At 36.1% G+C, this 21,701-nt stretch overlaps 1 protein-coding gene across 2 annotated transcripts in view; it reads left to right on the forward strand.

Annotated features, from left to right (window-relative positions):
- Positions 1-21,701, forward strand: part of DMD (dystrophin) — a gene marked incomplete at both ends in the record, with an annotated part of 1,177,430 nt that overhangs the window by 458,519 nt on the left and 697,210 nt on the right. For both annotated transcript variants that reach the window (XM_082480534.1, XM_082480533.1), the window contains 5 exons: positions 3,184-3,354; positions 13,328-13,507; positions 15,511-15,639; positions 17,224-17,394; positions 20,939-21,061. In XM_082480534.1, coding sequence (XP_082336660.1) covers positions 3,184-3,354; positions 13,328-13,507; positions 15,511-15,639; positions 17,224-17,394; positions 20,939-21,061 — 774 coding nt within the window. The remainder of the gene's footprint in view (positions 1-3,183; positions 3,355-13,327; positions 13,508-15,510; positions 15,640-17,223; positions 17,395-20,938; positions 21,062-21,701) is intronic.

The following is a 21,701-nucleotide window of genomic DNA, read 5'->3' on the forward strand; positions in this document are numbered from 1 at the left end:
GTGCTGTGTTTAGCCTTGTTGTCCTAGATGTAATTTCTCACATTTACTTTTACATAGCATGGTAGTTAACAGTTTTAGAGAGTGTCAAAAAAGCCCAGAGATGCAGAACTAAAAGAATCAGTTAGCCATTATCAGCCCTAATTGATTGCATTGAGTCAAAGTCTTTTTAAGAGAAAACTGATAATAGTTATAACTAATAGTAAATCTCAGGACTGAAATGTATAGTCTGAGGGAAAACACATCCTCAAGCATGGACTCAGTTATGTGATTTCATATGTACTTCTTCAGGAGGACACTCATAATTAAAACAACCCTCAAGCACGTTTTTAAACACACGGAATGGTTTAATTTAAACATGTTGAACAATGCTGAAGTGTTGTGCTCTCAAATCAGGAAAATTATTATAATTTCTGATAATTACTGTACGTGTTCTGTTTTTTCTATGTATTTTAGGTGTCATAACTTAGACTCTTTGAGCCTAGAAATCTTCCCCTAAAGAAGAAGGGGATGGCGTGAGGTCTTTTTTTAATTGTTGTGGGTTTTTTTGGTTTGTTGATTGTTTTCTGTTGTTGGTTGGGTTTGTTGTTTTTTTTTTACATATATACATACGGATATAAATACCTGTGAATAGTCTGAATTGCTTAAACTTTGCTTTGGTCTAGGAATGAGCTTTGTCAGTGCAGATCATCAAATTTTGCCCTTCATTTCTAGCCAAATGTGATTTAAAAGAGAGAATGATAATTTTGAAACTTTAGCAGTGGCCTCAGTGTAAATAGGTTTGAGATGAAATTGCAAGAAAACACAATGTCATTTCAATATCATGGTGTAGTGTTGGCATTTATGATAAATATCCCATGCTCGTGCTTGCTTATGCATTCACTTGCCCATACTCTCTCTCTCTCTCTCCGGCACAAGCACATATGCATATATACATGCAAAAAACTATATTAGAGCATAGGTAGTTTGTTAGTTGGGAATGGCTGTTGAGGTAAGGTCTGTAGCATACTTGTGTCATATCTCTCTATAGTAATTCGTCAGAACAGGGAGCTGGACTCCAAAAGAAAGTGGCAGTAACCGAGTTCTTGTTGCTCTCCTAAGGGCATCGCGTGCAGTATGGGCTGTTACTTACAAGGTCGGGTCTTTCCTCACAATTCCACTGCTGCACAGGAATTTTTGGCTATCAGACTAAAGGGCTGTAAAATACCTTTCTTTTGCTTTAGATACCTGCTTTTCTCATTTTACTTTTATTTAGTACAAGAATTCTTGCGAGTAAACTATTTAACATAGCTAAAATAACTTTAAAATATGGAGAAAATTCTTGGAGGTAGTACATTTGATATCACTTTATGATACATAAGGCCTTTAGAGGGCACTGTTTCCTATTTTTCTTTAGAAATACATCTTTACATTTGAAGTACAAACAGAAACTGATTAATCAGTAACGTTTGGATGTATACACGATATATATGGAAATACTGTAGTATTGATATTTTATACAGAATTTAAAGATTTATATAGCAACACAGATATTTTCTTTCTGTGTTTGGGCATGTATCAGTAACTTCATTTTATAATATACCAGGTATTTAGAATTCATACACAGGCAATCACGCTTAGGGTAGTGCACTTTGCATTTTACTACTGCTAAGTACCTGCAAATAGTTATTTATAATGACTATTAATACTCATCAGAAGAAGATTTGAAAAAGATGTGTCAATTCCTGGCTCCATGTGTGAATGGAACTCTAAAAACCTGAGTTTTATGGTCCTTCCCAAGGATTTACCTCTTGGCCTGACTGTAAGTTCTGAGTTCTCATTTAATAAATTTGGCATACAAGAAAGCACATAAAGCGTATTCAGTGAAAAAGAAATGTTCTGAGATTTTAGTAGTAAGCCCCTCTCTACACAGTGATAATAAACCACCAGGGACACTTTATTGCTTATTCCCTGGGCAAATCTGATTCGTTTACTCAGGGATAACAAAAGCCAGGTACCTAATCTCATAACATCCTATTACATTTTAAAACCTCAATTTCTCCTTGGCGGTAGAGCTAGGAATCCATTCGATCATTGTGCCACTACTTGTACTCAAACAATGTCAAAGCCCAAAATAGTTTTAGTAGATACTGATACCAGTTTTAGATACTGGACAAGGCTGTAGACGTGGGTTTTTTTTTCTATTTAAAAATATGTAAATAAAAATCAGTGGCTACAATCTCTCTTGATTACTGATTGACATGCAAGGTAATTACTAATTTCTTTTAAATATTAGTGACCTGTGTAACACTTCTAGTCCAGCTTCTTTGATTGGGCTTTTTTAAACTTCAGCACAACATCATTTATTAATTTGTATTTTCTAACTACTAGTTGCCTAATGTCTTATTGTGGTGCAGGTCCCCATCTGACATCTCTTCATTTACTTTTCTACCTTCTCTACTATATGTGGAACCTTCTCTCTCTCTCTTCCTGAATATGCTCAGGGGCTTGCATGGAACATTGTATTTCCCCTATTCCTCCAGCTTACACCAATAAGACAGTTAAGGGAACATAAATACTCAGCCTTCCTTCCAGGTACCATGTAATATGTTTAAAAGAACTTAACAAATAAAACAGAGATTGCCCATAGTACTTCATGTCCAAAACATTAAAAAAACCCAAAAACTTAAAGTTAACTGTGCTGCCTTAGTTTGACATCGTTCAGTGACTTCTGTGTTTCAAGATTTTGGGGTTTCTTTGGCACAATTTTTTTTTCCTCTATGTAGTGTAGATCCATAGGAAAAGACTTGAGGATTCAATATCGCCATATGGCCATCTGTATGAAAATATACTCTTTGAAGGGTTTTGACATCTATTTTGTGTCTCAAGGAAAGCCTGTTCATATGTTCCAAATTAATTTGCTATGCATGACTTCAAAATGGAGGAGGAGGTTTGCAGAGGTTTGCTGCTAGTTCAAACTCAATGTGTCTTCATGCATATATTTTTCTTGTAGGTGTTTGCATTCTAGCAGCAAAATTACAGATGTTGAGAGAGCTGAGGCAAGACATAACTTTATTAAAAGTGCACCTTGGTTGGTGAATTTGCAAGTTAAGCATTTATAGAAAAGTGGCATGTAGAAAATGGTATATAAACATCATTAAACCTGTTTGACTGAAGAGCTACGAAACACATGTTTTCTTTGTGCAGGTGACAGAAAAAAAGCAAGAGTTAGAGAAATGCTTGAAGTTGTCCCGGAAGCTACGAAAAGAAATTAACGCCATGACAGAATGGCTTGCAGCGACGGATGCAGAACTGACAAAGAGATCAGCTGTGCAGGGGATGCCTAGCAATTTGGATGCCGAAGTTGCCTGGGGCAAGGTAACAGTGTAACATGCAGTGTACCTTTATATATCTCAGTTTATGCATATTACAGAAAGATAGACTTCGTTCTTGATAAAGACAGAGAATAAAAATTCTGACATTTTAATTAGTGGAACTTTGTAACTGTTATGGCATTATTTCACCCTAACATTAATGCTCAGAAAATTTTAAACTATCTTGTCCCTGCATATATCAATAGCCCAGTTCACGTTCATGTTGCAGTAATCTTCACTGAGATTAATTTAAAGTTGGAATTTCATTTTTCAGAGTACTATATATTATCCATCCAGTATCTGTGTAAATAGAGATCCCTTTCTCTCTCATCCCATTTGACTCATGATTAGAAAAGTATTAAACAGTAAAACATCTCCAGTGGATGAAAGATTAAGGATGTCAGAACACTATATATTCTACATGTTCAGACAGCAGCCAGGGGGTGGGATCTTTGTTTTCTTACACTTTTTGGTTTGTAGCTCATTTGTTTTCATTCTGGGGGCTTCTTACTTCCACAAGACTTCACCTTGAACCATTATTTTAGGTTAAAACTCCAAACCTAAAACGAAACTTTCCTCAAAATTACTACGCGTGCCACAGTTTAGATAAATATCTTGCAGAATTACTGAGGAATGCAAGAGTTCTACATCAAACTGTGTATCTCTATGTGATATTAAGACTTAGCACAGTATCATTCAACACTAGCTAATCTAGTTTGTATTCTGTATATGTAATAAAAATCCAATCTAATGCAGAGCATAAGCAAACCATGTTATCATTGTACACACAACAAAATCTGTGGTTTAGTGGAAACTATGCTCAACATTATCCAAAGCTTCAAAATTTCAAATAATTATGTGCAGCCAGCAGCATTTTGCATAAGTGTTTCTATATATAATTCTATATATAATTTCAAAACAAAACAACAACAAAAAAATCCTTAAACAGTATTAGGGTTTTGTGCAAAAATTTGCAACTTCCGTTTTGTTTAATAGGAAGAATCCTTTAAACATTTTACCAGTTTTACCATGCATTATAAAAATCGTCACGAATAATACACAGGCAACCTTACTGATTTTTTTTAAAGGCTGTGCAGATTAAAGGCACTGGAGTAAAATTTGGTTTGTGGTTTGTTTTTTGGTTTTGTTTGTTTTTTGTATTTAACTACCCCTTTGAAGCTTCTAAGCTTGATAAAATGTCTTTAGCCTTGAAATGCACTACTGATTTACAAACTAGTAACAATAAAAAGAAAGTCTACAAGTCTTTTGTGAGGTTTGGAATTAGGGTTTTTTGGGTCATCAGTCTCTAAGAATTACAATATTTTAAAAGTAGTATCAAAAAATATATAAACATCAACTTTTGCTATTATCGTCTTACAATTACTGCTTTGACTATTGCTGCTTTGCCTTTCAAATCAAAACCTCATTCCCTAAAAAAGCTGTTGCTGTTCACTTGCTGCTTTCCCTACAGTAAAGTCTGTGCAGTTCATCTCTTTACGTTTTATTGATATTGTGATCTAACACACATAATAAAGGACAAGTGTCATATTTTTAAGAGATGGGTTAGACAATCGTATGGTTGTAATGCCCTCAAACTAACCTGCAAGTTCCTCAGTCCATTTACCCAGTCACAAAAAGATGAGTCATCTTTGGTGGTGTTAAACCACATAGTACCATTCTACTGCAACAGAAATGTGCACTGTACGTTCCTGCATGTGTGGTCAGGAAAGTTATTCCAGATGTATATAGCTTCACATCGCTTTAAATAGAAAGGTTTATCCTTAATATCATTTCATTGTTAGATATGAACCTTAATGCTTCAGATGTTGCATAATTAGAACCTAAAGTCTGATGATCAGTGCAGTTACACAGTGGGAAGTCCTTGTTATGTCTTACACTTGCTACGAGAAGTACAACATATTTTTATCTTACAACAATCCAAAAAGGTAACAAGAGCTAATTAAAATAAGAAATATTAACATGAAAAATATATCAAATGGGAACCACTTCACCTACTAATCTTAAAGAACATTATTGAGTATTATGAATTCTCGCAAGGAATTGATACATAAAGGGTTGCAGGAAGAACTAGTAAAAAGTATATTTTGGCCTCAGATCCTGTCCAAAGCCTTCACTGCAGTCTAACCTCATACAGTACGTCAGCTCTTCTCCTTCAGTCAGTTCATCACTGAAATAAGAATAAACAAACAACTTTGGATGACAGCAACTGCCATTTGTTGAAGTATGTACATACTGAGTGAGTAGATTTCAGAATTCTTTTATTAAGAGTCTCTTTAGGAAATATAAACCAATATTCACATAAGCAGACTTTTAATTTTGAGCAATCCAAGAGATAGTGTAGGTGGCAGATCCTAGCCTTCCAAATGTAAGCATTTACAGAAATTACATGCAGTGAGTATACTTTTTCCTAAGGAATCTGCTCCCACTAAGAGGCAGGAATTGCTGCATGTTGTGCTGGACAATTTAAAATTCTTGTGAGGACTTCATAAATAAGTACGATACTGATACTCCTATGTGGATTTCAATGAGGCATCATACAAAATTGTACATCAATAATTCAGTCCCCAGAACCAGAGCCTCACAGTATCTGATTAAAGTCACATCTTTGGGGTTTGGACTTCCCGGGTAAGTAGGCTGTCAAGACAGTAACCGATCTAATGAAATGCACTGGGAAATGAATTAAGCCCAGTAGATTCCCATTGTGAGGAAAGTCTGCAGAAAAACTAAGATAGAAAACGGAAGGGGAGAGAGGAGAACTCAATAGTGCGAATGAAGTGAAAATTGGATATGTGCTGCTGTGGGTATAACTAAGCAGAGAGCTCATAATCTTTTTTTTTTACAGCACAAGGAAGCAGTTATATTTATTACTGCACTTATTTCTAATTCACTTTCAGTACCCAAGACTTCTCAAAAGTGAAAAGAACTCAGAGGGTTTCAAAGATAATTATAGAGGTTAGAATAAAAAAATCATACATGCAAACATTGTCTTCAAGGTATAAACACCTAGAAATAAAAAGAAATGTCCATCTTGAGTAGGAAATTATGTTAATGAAACAGCATTAACTTGGACAGAAAGGGAAATTTTGTTATTTATTTGTTTATGCCTAGAATTTTTCTAAGGATGGAACAAAAACTTAGCTGAGTTATGTGAAATGAGATAGGCAATATACTGAAGACTGTAAATCCTGCCTTTTTACTCAGTAGAGGCAAGCTAAATCTTTCTATTTGAATTCAGTTCTGTTATAATAGATAAGGAAAATGACATGCGGGTGAAAAGATAGTCATTAAACATTGTATATTAGAAATCCATTTATAATTAGAAGTCTGATTTAGTGAACATATTTATCACTGAATACATTAACCATTGTGGAGTTTATTTGTCTTTTAATCAGGAACTGGCCTGATAAGAAATAGATTGCTGGGAAACCATGTTCTCAAAAAGGAAACGGCAGATGGTATTACCAGGAAAAGTTCTGTATCACTCCCTACTATCAGCAGTATGAGTCTGCCAGCGCTTTAACATAATATTTTAGCACAGTGTATAATACCAGTGAGTATAAAGTTGACTTGAAGTACTTAGAATTACATTAGCTAACACATTTAACAACATATTTCCTGTCAGTAGCATCAGTAAAAGAAAATGATCAGAAAACTGTGTCAACTGATTCATAGTCAGTGGCCAGAACTCAATAACAATAAAAGATGTGTTGTGAATAAACAAATAAATATGTATTTATTCTTTAGCCACTGAGAAGGCCATAATGTCGTCTTCTAATTAATTCTGTAATCCCACCCATGAGAGCTGAACCACCTAACTAATTTCTATTAGAGAGGTTCAAATTGCAAAGTTTACTTCCAAGTAATCCACGGTGTACAGGCATTGTTGAGGCACACAGAACTTTTCTTCAATCATTTGTTGGTGTTGAGTTTTTTAAATCTGCATATGTTAATGATCAGCACAATTAAAATATTATCCTCTGCATTTAGTCATAATTCTGATTTGTCTGAAAAAACATCAGCAGTTCAACTTGATACATGGCTGTTTTATCATTATGAAGTACAGCTCAGAAACCCTCTGCACCATGTCCTCAGAAAAAGCCGTTCCTATGTAGCTTCTGTTTTCAAAAATATTTTATTCCTAGTTAGTATTTGCTAATGTGAAGGAGGTTATGATTTTCACCCTCTTATGAAACCTCAAGTAAAAAAAAAAACAAAAAACAAAAAACAAAACCAGTAGTATTTGTTAGTAAACTGAAAGATAAAGAGTATGCCACAGTGCAGTGGAGTCAGAGAGATCACTGTGAACCCCACTCAAACTGTGCATTGCTGCACAGGGAACTGCATTTATCTATACCAACATGATTCATCCTGTCATCCTTTGGATCTGTATGTAAAATAGGTAAAATACTATTGTATGCAACTACAAACCTCTTATGAATTCTCAGTGAAGCTTGTCTCTATGTCTTTCAACAGAGTAGAGCAACCTGGCTTCCACCCACGTTTCAAGATATCCAAAGTTGTTTTTCTTAGATAAACCTTTTATTTTACACTACAGCTTCTTTCCTGAGATTTCAATGGTAGGGACTTCTACACGGAAAGCTCAGCTGGACTTATCTCTCGCTTCCTCTCATACTTTTGGTGTTACCAAGATGGGGATTAGAAACTGGTCACCTGAGGCATGCTCTGCATGCAAAATTTTAACAGAGAAGAAGGATCTGTCTGATTACATTCATCTCCTGGGTTCTGGGAACCTGGATGTCATTTGTCTTGGAAATGTTCAGGTCCTGGGGCTTCAGTGGTGATGTGATCTCCCAGTGTTGATTAAGGCACACTACCAGCGTTTTTATGAGGAAACACAGGTGAGAAAAGAATAATGGTTCCTTTAAAAACTAAGGAAAGATTTCATTCAGTGAAATATGAATGAATTTTTTGGGCCAAAGAATTTCCATTGTGGTATCCTGTACCAAATAGCCACAACTAGTACTTCAAAAAAGTGGAAGTACAGGAGGTTTTTTTTTTCCAAAGAGACTCTTCAGAATTCTGTTGAACAGAAATTTCAGAGCAGAAATTGAAGAGCAATTTGAATGGAAAGACTGCCATCATCTTTAACTCTGCTAGTAGATGTGATCCTACATGGAGATGTATGTAAAGAAGAGATGACCATATATATACAACTCCTTAATATAATCTGTATAATTTGTATATGCATTTCAATAGAGCTGTCTTTCCTGAAAGTATTTGTGGAACCTTTGTCTTCCAGCAGTTCATACACTCTTGAATAAACTTTTGTTTTATAAATAAATATCCCAGTCCTAAGGAAAAAAAAAAAAGTGAATGTAATAACTTCATTATAATGACAACAGAGTGAATGTAATATGTTTTAAAACACTGTTGAACATTGCTGACAAATTTTCATAGCTGCAACTGAATTCTGGGTGTTATGATGCTTAGTTCAACCTCTTATTTACATATTTCTCTTACCCCAAAATGCCATGTGAGCTCGCATCAGAAAATTAAGCTTCTTCCCAACTTCTAAGATGTTTATATATTTTATTTATGTTACATAGTTTCATCCTGATAAACACACAAAATCAAAATATATATATCACCTAGTCCTTCTGGGAAGAATTTCTCCACTTTATGTGTTAATGTTTCATATTTTACCTATTGTGGTGGTATTTGGGATATTTTTTTTTTTAAGGTGTCAGATGTTTTAAATGTCATTCTTAAATTACAGAGTTAACGCTTTTGATTCTGTAGTTAAAATTAAAATTCTACATCTTTCTTACATGTTTTCAAATAAACTGCACGGCTGAAGTGCAATCTGATGTTAGGGCAACCAGAAGTGAGTTTAAATCCATCAAGGTTGGGTTTTTTGCCTTAATTTTTACATATGCTCTTCTATTTCCTAAGAACATACAGGGAAAGGTGATGAGCGATGGCCAATTCACCGAATATTGGAACTTGCTCTTCAAAAATCAGCAGATTTTGAAAGCCACTCCCTGAGTTTTAATGAAATAATCCTAGTTATATCCTGGGATCATGACATATTTTTTTAATTGTTTTACGTAGTGTTGTTAATAGCTACAGAAAATTTATCAATGCTACCTGTTATATTGCAATGGATTGAGTATATGTAGACTGTCATTTTCTAGTAATACTGAAAAGAGAATTCAGAAGAATATAACATAGAAATGTCAAATTAGAAAAAAAATGTTACTGAAGTTGTGAAAGAACTGAAAAAAGGTTGCTAGTTTACCTAGTACACATTTATGTTATACAGAGGAGGTCCTAGCTGATAATGCAGTGTGGAATCCAGCTGTGTTTTACAGACCTTGCTAATTTTTCAACTGTATTCAGTGGGTCCAGAATTTTATACATAAAAACTTTGAATAATAGAGATTTTAAGTATTGCAGAAGATGACTTTTTCACTTTGATATTGCATTGAAGACCTCAATGTTTTGGGTTTTTTTAAGAAGGTGGAGGGAAGTGTGATTGTTTACTTATCTTGTTGGTTATTTATGTTCCTTATTTTCTAATACACAGGAATATTAATATTTATATTGCCCAGCGGTTCACCTAGTCTTTGGTTTACTTTATTTCTTTACTTTGAAAGGATCAACTGGGATCAGGCAAAGCACTGCTGCACTTTTTATTACACACCGGGAATTATACATCTGGGTTTTGGGTAGCAGTTTAATTTAATGGACATTTAATTATCCAATCCGTCTGTTTACATTTCTAGTTGGGCTTAATATTTATATATATAGCCCAAGACTGGTTTGAGTTTTCATACATGTAAAACACAAAGGAAACCACAACCCATGGTAAATGTGCTTCATAGATTCTTTTCCAAGTGGAAGTAAATTGTTCAGAGAAGGTAATAAAGCTAATCAAAATTTTCCATCCTGAGCTGGAGATAAATTATATTCTTTGCCTTGTTCTTTTTTATGATGACATTTTGTACCTGCTGTGAAACAGATAAAATTGTTCTAGAAGAGGGCAGGTTTTTACTTTAATCTGACAAGAACCTGTTGAAATTTGAAACTCTTCATTTCAAATTCTATAATTATGTAGTTTATAGTTAATAACTTGCATTAATCATGTCTTGGTTCTGTTACAAATCCTCTGTATTTGAGAAAATTGGTAGAATGTGGAAAATATCTCATACATGAAATGCAAGTATAAAACCTTCTCTGTGAACTGCTCTGCTGACAGCCAGCATGGCTTCACCAAGGGCAAGTAATGCCTGACAAGTTTGGTGGCCTTCTACAAAGGGGTTACAGTGGACAAGGCAGTGGACAAGGGAAGACCAACTGATGTCATCTACCTGGACTTGTGCAAAGCATTCGACACCGTCCCCACGATATCCTGGTCTCTAAATTGGAGAGACATGGATTCCACAAATGGACCACTCAGTGGATAAAGAACTGGCTGGACGGTCGCACTCAAAGAGTTGTGGTCAACGGCTCGATGTCCAAGTGGAGAGTAGTGACGAGTGGCGTTCCTCAGGGGTCAGTACTGGGACCTGTACTGTTCAACACCTTTGTTGGAGATATAGACAGTGGGATCGAGTGCACCCTCAGCAAGTTTGCCGATCATACCAAGCTGTTTGGTGAGGTAGGCACGCTGGAGGGGAGGGATGCCATCCAGAGGGACCTGGACAGGCTGGAGAGGTGGGCCCAAGCCAACCACATGAAGTTCAACAAGGCCAAGTGCAAGGTCCTGCACCTGGGTCGGGGCAATCCCAAGCACAAATACAGGCTCGGCAGGGAATGGCTGGAGAGCAGACCTGAGGAGAAGGACCTGGGGGTGCTGATTGACGAGAAGCTCAACGTGAGCCAGCAATGTGCGATCTGAGCCCAGAAGGCCAACTGTATCCTGGGCTGCATCAGAAGAAGATTGGCCAGCAGGTCAAGGGAGGTGATTCTGCCCCTTTACTCCACTCTTGTGAGACCCCACCTGGAGTACTGCATCCAGCTCTGGAGTCCCCAACATAAGAAGGACATGGACCTGTTGGAGCGTGTCCAGAGGAGAGCCACGAGGATGATCCGAGGACTGGAGCACCTCTCCTATGAGGAGAGGCTGAAAGAGTTGGGGCTGTTCAGCCTGGAGAAGAGAAGGCTCCGGGGAGGTCTTATTGCTGCCTTCCAGTACCTAAAGGGGGCCTACAGGAGAGATGGGGAAGGACTTTTTACGAGGGCATGTAGCAATAGGACGAGGGGGAATGGCCTTAAACTAGAAGAGGGCAGGTTCAGATTAAACATTAGGAAGAATTTTTTCCCTTTGAGGGTGGTAAGGCACTGGAACAGGTTGCCCAGAGAGGTTGTTGAGGCTCCATTTGTGGAGGTGTTCAAGGCCAGGCTGGATGTGGCCTTGGGCAACATGGTCTAGTGGGAGGTGTCCCTGCCTATGGCAGGGGGATTGGAACTCGATGATCTTCAAGGTCCTTTCCAACCTAAACCATTCTATGATTCTATGAAATAACATTACAAAATTGGATCATTAATTCTGGTAAGAATAGGAAGTGAGCTGCTGCTGTAAACATTATGTGTGCCGAGTAAATTAGAGGTACTATTAAGATTGTATTGTACCAAAAAAGAATAATTTCTATACTCCCTTTATTGCAAACTAAAAAATTTACTTTTTCTATCACATTATCAACAAAATCATACTGGTGTGTGGTCTTCAGAGATGTAAGAGGATGGAGGTGATAATAGCGTAGTGCCACTGCAGTAACAGTATTGATCCTGAGACAGAAGAATTGTGATTGAAGTTTGATTAGACATAGTCCTTCTTTTAGTGTATTCAAGTTATCTATGAGAAATCAGTGCCTCTGGAGACTAGTGATTCTTACTGTTCTCCCAAGTTACTTCTATTTGTGTTCAGTTTGGACCATTTCTTTTCTAGTTGAAGCTTTATTTTATAAGCAGAGATCATACATACCTGGATCATTGTCAGCAGGTGACTAAGAGCTCAGACAAATTTTTCCCATAAAAATGATTATATGTGATATTAGGTGTAAGGAATTTGTGCCTCTCCTTGAGTATTCAGCAAGGTTGTTATACTTTGCATTGTGTCACCTCAGTATTTAGGCTTAAATTCCTGCTTTCTTACATGTTGTCTAAATATGTTGGGGTTTGCTGCTTTTGTAGGACTTCTTGTATGTCACAACAAAGACATGAAAAATGAGTAAGTTATGTGACCTTATGTATAACTTAAATCTATGTATGTAAGGTAAAATAATAGTGGGTGGAGATGCTGGAAATCTAATCATCTAATCTATTTTAGTCATTTAAGCCTAGAGGTGCTATGGATAATAGCTTATTTTAGTATTTTAGTCCACCGAGTGAAATCCCAAGTGAGTGGAATGAAAAGATGCATTTCTACAGTTAGGAAACAAGAAAGCTAACAGGAAAGAAGAACATGGTTTCTGCTGAAAAAGATTGCACTGAAAAATATTAAAGGAATATTGAAATATTTAATGAGTTTATTTTCAGTGGAATTCTCTAAGTCTTAAGATGTCATCATGGTGCTTTATTGTTGTCCTATTTATTGTGTAAGCTTTATGTGCTATTTGATAGCTATGTCATTTTTTTATATGCAAAGTAAATTTAAATATCTGAATATAAATATTGTAACATGTGGATTCTTGTTTAATAATTAAGCATTAAAACTATATTTTAACATGGGAATGAGAGAGAATTCACACTTTTAAAAATGAAAATATTTCCAAAAACTATTGTCAGAATATGAAGAATATTTACAATTTTATCAGTGCTGAAGTGGAACAATTTACTTTTTGCTAACTGCTCTTCACAGAATGCTTTCCCTTCCTGTAGGAAGCAAGAGTGTGTGTTCTAGTACGAACTTACTGACTGTTTTAATATTTGATGTTCTTAGAGTGGAGAACTTTTAATTTCCTGTACTTTTATTTTTTATCCTGCTCACGTAGGCCACACGGAAGGAAATTGAGAAACGCCAGGTCCAACTTAAGAGCATCAGTGATTTAGGAGAGAATTTGAAGACAGTGCTGAAAGGAAAAGAAAGTCTAGTGGAGGATAAACTCAGCCTCCTGAACAGTAATTGGATAGCAGTAACTTCACGCGCTGAGGAATGGTTCAATCTGTTACTGGTAAGGAAAATACATTTGTTCACATAGAGGAAGTGTTGGTACCCCATCGCAGGTGCTCAGCCTTACAGGAGTGCTTTTTCTGGTGGCTTGGACTATGCTTATTGAATACATAAGTACACAGACAATCAGATTGATTTTTGTTTAGTACATTATGTATATTTTAAGAATCTGACTGCTTACAGAGTGATGGTTCTGTGGAGTCTTGATTGTTACTGCCTTAAGTTCTTGTCTGCCTCAGTCGTTCCTGGACTGTTTTGTTTTGTTCTGTTTTTTTTCCTAATGAATGAAATGCATTTTCTCCCCATGGACCTAGATTACTTGAATATGAATCAAGTGAAAGAAATAGTCAACTAAATTGAGTAAGTCTTGGTATTGATGCCAACAACCTCAGCTGCTTTTGGCCACATTAGCGTTTCTCTTTGGAATAGAATAGTTGAGAAGTGAGTCCCCACTTGCCTGTTGGTTTGGTTCACAGGGCAGTTTTGGTGTGTGTGAACTAGATTCATTTCAGAGACAATTAATCAGGAGCTCTGCTCCGGATGCACACCTAATGTGGTCATGGACTATGGTCTTTCAGAACTGCATGATCCTCCTTTGGATAGCTTTATAGTGTGTGTTTTGGTGGGGATAATTACTTAAGGGGACCAGATTAAGCCTAATCAAAAGTAAAATCCCTGATACATAATTAATACAGATTCAAGAGTTTCAGCCCCAGCTGCTTTGAACTGCTGATAGTCACATAACTATAGTCCCTTAAAATTCATTCTGCCATGAAGAGATGACAGCTTGAACCCTTAAACACAGAAGGGTCTTAACCATTGGGCTGCCGGAAAGCTTTGGGAAATCTTGTATGCTGTTTCTGTTGCCGAGATCATGGGAATGCAGTTTCAGCCCAGAGAAACTGAAGTGGTTCTCAAGGTTGTGTTAGCCTTTATCATGAGTTTTCAGAGATTGATGTGTTAGAGCTCCACTAGAGTCCGTGTGGCTACACTACAAATGCTTCTGTGACAGATATACAGCATCACTACAGGGCTTCTTCAGCTGTATGCAGTATACAAGTGAAAGCATTTAGTCGTGTCTATTCTATCTGGAAAACATAAGCACTTCATTCAGTATGATGTAGATGCTCAGCTTCGATGTGGAACTGATTACAAGAAACATATAATGGAGTTTATAGACTGGTATAGTTACATATTCCTCTACTTCCTCTCTTTCTTTGCTTTGGATTCTTTCAGTAATATTTACTAGAACCCATGATCGAAAGGTGTAAGAGAGGGAGTTGTCTTTTACTGATTTTAGAACAGTCTAAAATAAAGGAGTATACATGTGGGGGCCAAAAGAACTAGTAAAATCTTTGATCTCAGGTGCGTGGTACACATAGGTATTGTGTGGATACACATAGGCCTCATTCTAGTGAGCTCACCAAAAAAGACAAAATGTTTTTAAATTAAGGAGAGAAAAAAAGGTTTATCAGAATATCCACTAGAATAGTTTTTTTTAAAAAGCAGAGTCTCAAAGTGGAGAAGTTAGATGAGGTGTAAATAAGAGTTTTATATACAAAGCTCCCATTCTTGATAGTGACTTTGCAAGTGTTACCGTCTGAGTTTCAATCAACGTAGTGGCTTTCCAAAATGAGTTCTGTACCTGGTTCTTGGGAAGCTCTTCTTTCCACCGCCGGTAAGTCTGTCTGTCAGCTTCCTGTTCCTCTCAGCAGTCTGGCTGAGCTGCAGACACCTGCGTCTCGCTGTGACTTCATCACCTTCCTGCCTGTCACTTTGGAAGCTTCTCTCTCTCTTAGAATGTCTTTTTAAAGAAACTTAACAAACAAAGTGAGAGCAAACAAACAACAGATTCTAGCCTGCACAAAACAAGCAGTTAGTGTGTAAAATAAACAAGCTTAATTTCGTAATGTACGCATGTTTGCCACAGTTGGCTTAATTACAGCTATTATTTCAGTTCTGATTACTTTTTTTGTATGCAGTATTTACCTTTTCCACATACAGGAATATCAAAAGCACATGGACGCTTTTGATCAGAATGTAGCTAATGTCACAACTTGGATGTATCGTGCTGAAATACTGTTGGATGAATCTGATAAACAAAAACCCCAGCAAAAAGAGGAAATTCTTAAGGTAAAAAAAAGTGATTTTCTGGAAAGCATTAATTCTATTCTAAAAGGGACAGTGTCTAAACTAGCATATTTTGAAAGGTATCACAAATTGATTAACATTCTTTTTTCTGTGGTAAAGCTACCCTCTGGCAGCTTGTAGATTACTTAATAAATTTGTACTGCATTACAAAAGTTAAATCCCTGCAGAAATAAAACCAGATATTTTATTATAAGGCTTGGGAAATCCCTGGTGAGTAGAACAGCAGCTTATTAAGCCTCTGTTGTCTGGAAAATACTCCTTAAACACATCTGGTTGAACAAAATCTTTTTTTTCTGTGTTCTTCATTTTTAATTGTTTTTCTGATTTTCTGTGATACTTTTCTGATATCTGTTATCTGCATTTGATATCTCTGTCTTATGATTGTTTTAATTCTATAAACACTGTTTGCGTTGATGCCAGTCCAACACCACGGACAAGAATATTATATGGTGAACTAGCTGTATAATAAAGGGGTAGTGTATTGATCGGAAGGTTTTATTTAGCTCATTGCATCATTTGACCAACTGATGAAAACTTAACTTGCAGGATAGATGTGAATTTTTAATTTTTGAAGTATCTCATTGAAAATACCTTCTTTGTTAAGATTAAACGACTTCAAATTATTATCTATATAGATTTTTTTTTTTTTTCTGAAATTGGTGTGAAGTTTTACTTTGTATTGAACTCCATGGTCAGAACATACTATCTGAGGAACAGTTTGCAAATCAAAATCAGAATTGTATTGCTGACACTAACGTAATGATACCATTTACTAAAGCAAGACTACAAATTCCAAGGCAGAGCATAAATCAGTGCCTCATTGATCTCAGTAGGATTGCAGGACAGATTTTTGTAGTTGAATGAGCAATTTTGCCACCATCAGGTACAAAGTACAATTATCTTTACCATCAATACAGGTATATATATTTGTATTGCACAAAGCATTTCACACAGACGGTGAAATGTAATTCTTAATGTGTTTATGATTCCTGAATGCCTGGCTATCTTTTTCGGCCTCTGCTTGTACTGGGTTCCACCATTAGATTACTGCTGCTGAGAAAGAAGGTATTTGCCCTCAGTTTTTTGTAACTTGTGATAGATTTATAGAAAAAAAAAATCTCACTGGTTTTCATCTGGTCATTTTTCCCCACCTCAACTATGGGCATGGACAGTAATGAAAGCAACAACTATACATCCAGTTCCATAATACATGAATTAGCAGCTCTTCTTAGCTTTAGGAGCATAAAATAATTTAGCATATCCTGAAATATGCTGAGGATTGTATTACTGCAGATAAGAACCTGCCTAGAAATTATGTTCACCGTCAATTTCCTCTAGGAGATATTAAAACAGACATGTAGATACATTCCTGTTATAAATTTGAGGGATATGACTGGGAATGTTCTCTAATGTATCTCTACTGGATTTACACACTCATGCATAATTATCTGAATTTGCTTTGTGGTTTTGCTCCCTATTCCTTTGCACACTCTCTCTCTCTCTCTCTTTCTCTCTCTTTGCATTTATTACTAACTTCAAGCCCTGTCTCTTGCTCACGGACTGTAGCGCTTAAAGGCTGAGCTGAATGATATGCATCCAAAGGTGGACTCTGTGCGTGACCAGGCGGTAAACTTGATGACAAACCGTGGAGATCACTGCAGGAAAGTGGTAGAGCCTAAACTGTCAGAGCTCAACCAGCGATTTGCAGCTATATCGCAAAGAATTAAGAGCGGAAAGGTAGGAGGACTTGCTTCCATACGGAGATGAATACAGAACGGTATTTATGTAAGGTGCACAATTACAACTATATAGCAGGCTGCAGTTTCCCCCCAAACTAAGCTTTTAAAGGAAAAAAAAAAAGTGGATCCTAAGAATATTCTTTTAAAAGTGTGGGATTTTTGACATTAAGATCTTTTTTCACTGTTTCACAATTAGAAGTATTCGCTGACCTTATGTGAAAGTAACAATGATTACTTCATTAACTTATAAAGAATGAGCAGTATCTGGTAATCAGTAAGATTCTTAATATTCTCAAAGTATGAGTAGCCTTTTTTTTTGCATATAGATTGTCTTTTGAGGGTTAATTTTTCATTCGGTGCACCTAGATTTTTCCGATGATGCTGTGACTTACCAAGGTTTGAGATATATATAGAGAGATGTATCACACACACACAGATTGTATCAGTTATACTTCAGCTACTCCTCTGTACAACTGGTTTGACTACTGAATCTGAGTTCAATATCAGTTAGGTAATTTTTAGTTGTGACTTCTGAATTGAAATGAGGGAGGACGTAAGCCACCTCTTTTCTCCATTTTATTTGCTACCTTTATTGCGGAGAGCTCTTCTGGCAGGTTAAAGCAGGCAGCCGTGCAGGTTGGTATGTAGGATAACGGGAATGCATGGATCTTGATCTTAAGCTGTTTGCTGGCTAGTGTAACAGCACTGGAAATGAATGGACAGAGGATCAGTGGCAGAGCAGCAAATAAGCTTTGCAAAAAGCCTAAGCAAAGAGACATGGTTTTCCTGAGTTGTTTGGGGTTTATGCAGGGCTCAGTACCCTGTTTAACCAGCACATTCTTTGTGGATATTTGAGTTTATTCAGGTTTCATTTCTGGAACAGGAAAGAATATGTCCTATGAATAAAGCTCATGTTTTGTTTTTTTTTTTTCCTGTTGCCCGTCAATAGTACTTCAGCCATTCCAGTGTAGTGTTCCTCACTTGCTTCTTACAGAGGTACAAACTGCAGACAGAGAACATCTTGGCACAAAGCCCAAACAACTCCGTTGGGTGACATTTTCATTCTGAATATCTGCTACCTGCAGCCTGGATTTTCTTCTCAGTTTTACCTTGCATTTCCACAGCACTGTAAGCATACAGGGCTGAGGCACCCTTTGATAGGGTTGTATGAAATTATTTCTTGTCTTAGGGAACAGCGCGACTGCCTGTAGATGGTTTATCAGGGGATAACTAGTTGCATTGCATGTTGTGGGTGCACTCAAAGAAGAGGTAAATGATGCTTATCAAGGTGAAATGTCTTCAGAACACAGCCTGAAAACATCTTCCACCTAGTAACCTTGTCTCTCGAGTGTTCTCCCGTTTATGATTGTACAGGCAAGATGAGCCAGAATGGCAGCAACTCGCTATGCATTATACACTATGTACCTATCAAGATGAGAGGGATTACTACAGCACATGATTTTAATGATAAATTAGAATTTAGGGGACCTTTTCCATGACTTTGGGGAATGGAGAGCTAGGGGTATGATTCACAAAGGATATCTATAGTAATAGGTATTGCATAAGAGAGAGGCAGAAGCTTGTCCGAATTCTTGGTGGTTCTACTGACATGTTGTATGCATTTGGATAAAGGATTCAATTGCTGCGTGCCTCATTTTTTCCACCTGTATAACGTAGGTAACTGCACTTCCCTTAGTGCAAGTTAGCTTCATGGGCTGAAAAATTATTGCTCTTAGGGGGTGATATTTTGCTTCCTAAGTGTTTTGTTTTTTTTTCCATACTCAGGTAAAACTATTCACTTAGTGACTAGTAGATTAAAAATCAATTCAAGAGGATAGTAAGCTTTCATAATGTATTTTCAATCAATTCTCATCTGTTTTCAGATTAGCTATATTTTTTCAAATACAGCAATTATCAGTGCAACAGTGTAGGAAATAAGAAATGACCTGTGAAGTCAGTAAATGGTAGTTGTGCCCTGAATTAACAAAATGATCATAGTGTGCTAAAATGAGATGTAACATTTTCAAGTCGTCTTTGAATCTCATGCAATTATTGATTTCAATTAGTATTTTTGCTTCCATTTTCCATTTTGATATTGTTTTTATTAGAGATTAGTAATTTTATATTCCAGTCTTATTAGTTTACTTGTCTTTTAGTGAGATTTAAGTACTTTTGAAGATATCCTTCAGAGCATTTAAGAAGAAATTACTCTGTAGTTTGCTGTTATTTCTACCTCAGCTGAAGTGCTTGCTGAGCTTCTTGATGAAAATTTGCGAGCACAGTATTATTCTCTATCAATATCATCATTAAAACAATCAACCAGATACAATTAAGTTATTTTTACCCTAATTCTCCCAGGTGATCTTTGTAACAGCTGAGAACAGATTACAGTTGACGTCCGGTCTCTCTTATTTTAACTGATTAACTTTGATTGCTACCATTTTCACTACAAACTTTTGCTTTAAAATAAATACCAATTGAACTAGAGAGAAGAGTGAAAGAGAACTCATTAGAATATAATATGCTTATGTCTTTAGCAAGAAGACAGTTGTGCATCCAAGAGTTCCAAAAACTCCATAAAGCATGTTACCTTTAAATCTAAATTTTCTGCAAGAATTATCAAGAATTTGCTGCTTATTCTTGCATTTAAGGCTTTGAAGGAAGAAAGCTCTTTTTGTTGGTCCTTTGCAATGCACTTAATAAATATACTGCATATTGTACATAAACTATGCACAGGCGCTGGGGTATCAGATAGATAAAGGGCAATGTATTGTTGTTAATAAGTAGCACTTGTTTTAGAGTTTAAAACTCAACACTAAGCTAAAGAACCATAATTATACTGATTTGATTTTGGATTGATTGTCTATTTTGTTTGGTTGGGGAGTTTTTGATCTTGTATTTTTGTTGAGGCTTTTTTGAAACACAAGCTCTTTTAGTGAAGTTTTGTTGATTTTTTTTTTTAATATGTTACAAAATATTGCTAGGGAAATATCTTATACAAAGATTATCTATCTTTTGTTTCCTATAATTCACCTGATATTTTTGCTATTCTTTGTGAGAGCAATGATTTCAAAATACTGAACCAAGTTATCATGATTTTTTTCTCAATTGGTTGTAGTAGAGTAGGTGGTTTGGTTTCTTTTTGAATGGATTGCTTGTTGCTGTGTGAGTAATTTCTGACAAACCAGATTTAGCCAAGTAGTGTCAACATCTAATTTTTTAGACAAATCATTATGTTACACTGTTTATCTGAACCTGTTCTTACACATAAATGTGAGAATATGTTTTTTTAAAAATTTCACTCACCATAGAATTCTTATTTTTTCCTATATGGAAATTATACAATACTGTTAAATACCTGACTCTACTTGTATCTTTGGGTACTTTGAGCTGTATGGTGTAGATATTTTTCCACACGATGGAAAGTCTACCATTGTTTTAGCAATAGGGGGTAGAACAAATGTCTCTTTTCATTTATGTTTTTGATAAAACTATTAAGTATGTGATTTAAATAAATAATCTTTGTATTTCTCCCATTTCAGCCCTTCATTCCTTTGAAGGAATTGGAGCAATTTGACTTTGATATACAAAAAATGCTTGAACCACTGGAGGTTGAAATTCAGCAGGGAGTGAATCTGAAAGAGGAGGACTTCAATAAAGATATGGTGAGTATGAAATGGAAGTCTGAGTGAAGTAGGCAGGGAGATAAAAAAAAGCGACTGAAAAGTAAAAACTTCCATATTTGTGTTAGGAACTTTAGATATGACTTGGACAAAATTTTACTGTGCTAATGTATTATAAAATCATATGTCTCCAGTTAGCATAAACTAAAAGTTTTAGTGATAAGTTAATTGTTAGTTTATAAGAAAAACATTTTTTTACCCTTGTGAAAACACTAAGCAAAACAGGAATATTTTCTGTGGGTCCTATACTAGTATCAGTGATATTACAGAATAGGAAATTAATATTAAAATCTCTGTAGCAGTGTAAGGACCAAGGATGTATCTAAATGGACAATATAGTAAAAGATGACATTCAGTAAAAACAAATGCTAGGCAATGATCATTGAAAGAAATGTCACTTTCCAGCCAGCTCTTAAACGATACCATTTATTGTAAATAGTTTTGTGGCTGCAGTAATCTTTATTGCTCATGTTTGCTCTTTGCAAGTAGTAAAACCATTTATGCGTATTTGGGGAAGGGGGGAATAAAAAAGAGAGGAGTAAAATACTGCTGTGCTTTTCTACTGTTGCACTGTGGTGGGTTTTCTCCAGAGCGGTTTTCAGAGGGGGGACATTTCTTGGCT

This window comes from Vanellus vanellus (genome assembly GCF_965231255.1).
Source record: "Vanellus vanellus genome assembly, chromosome: 1".
Lineage (NCBI taxonomy): Eukaryota > Metazoa > Chordata > Aves > Charadriiformes > Charadriidae > Vanellus > Vanellus vanellus.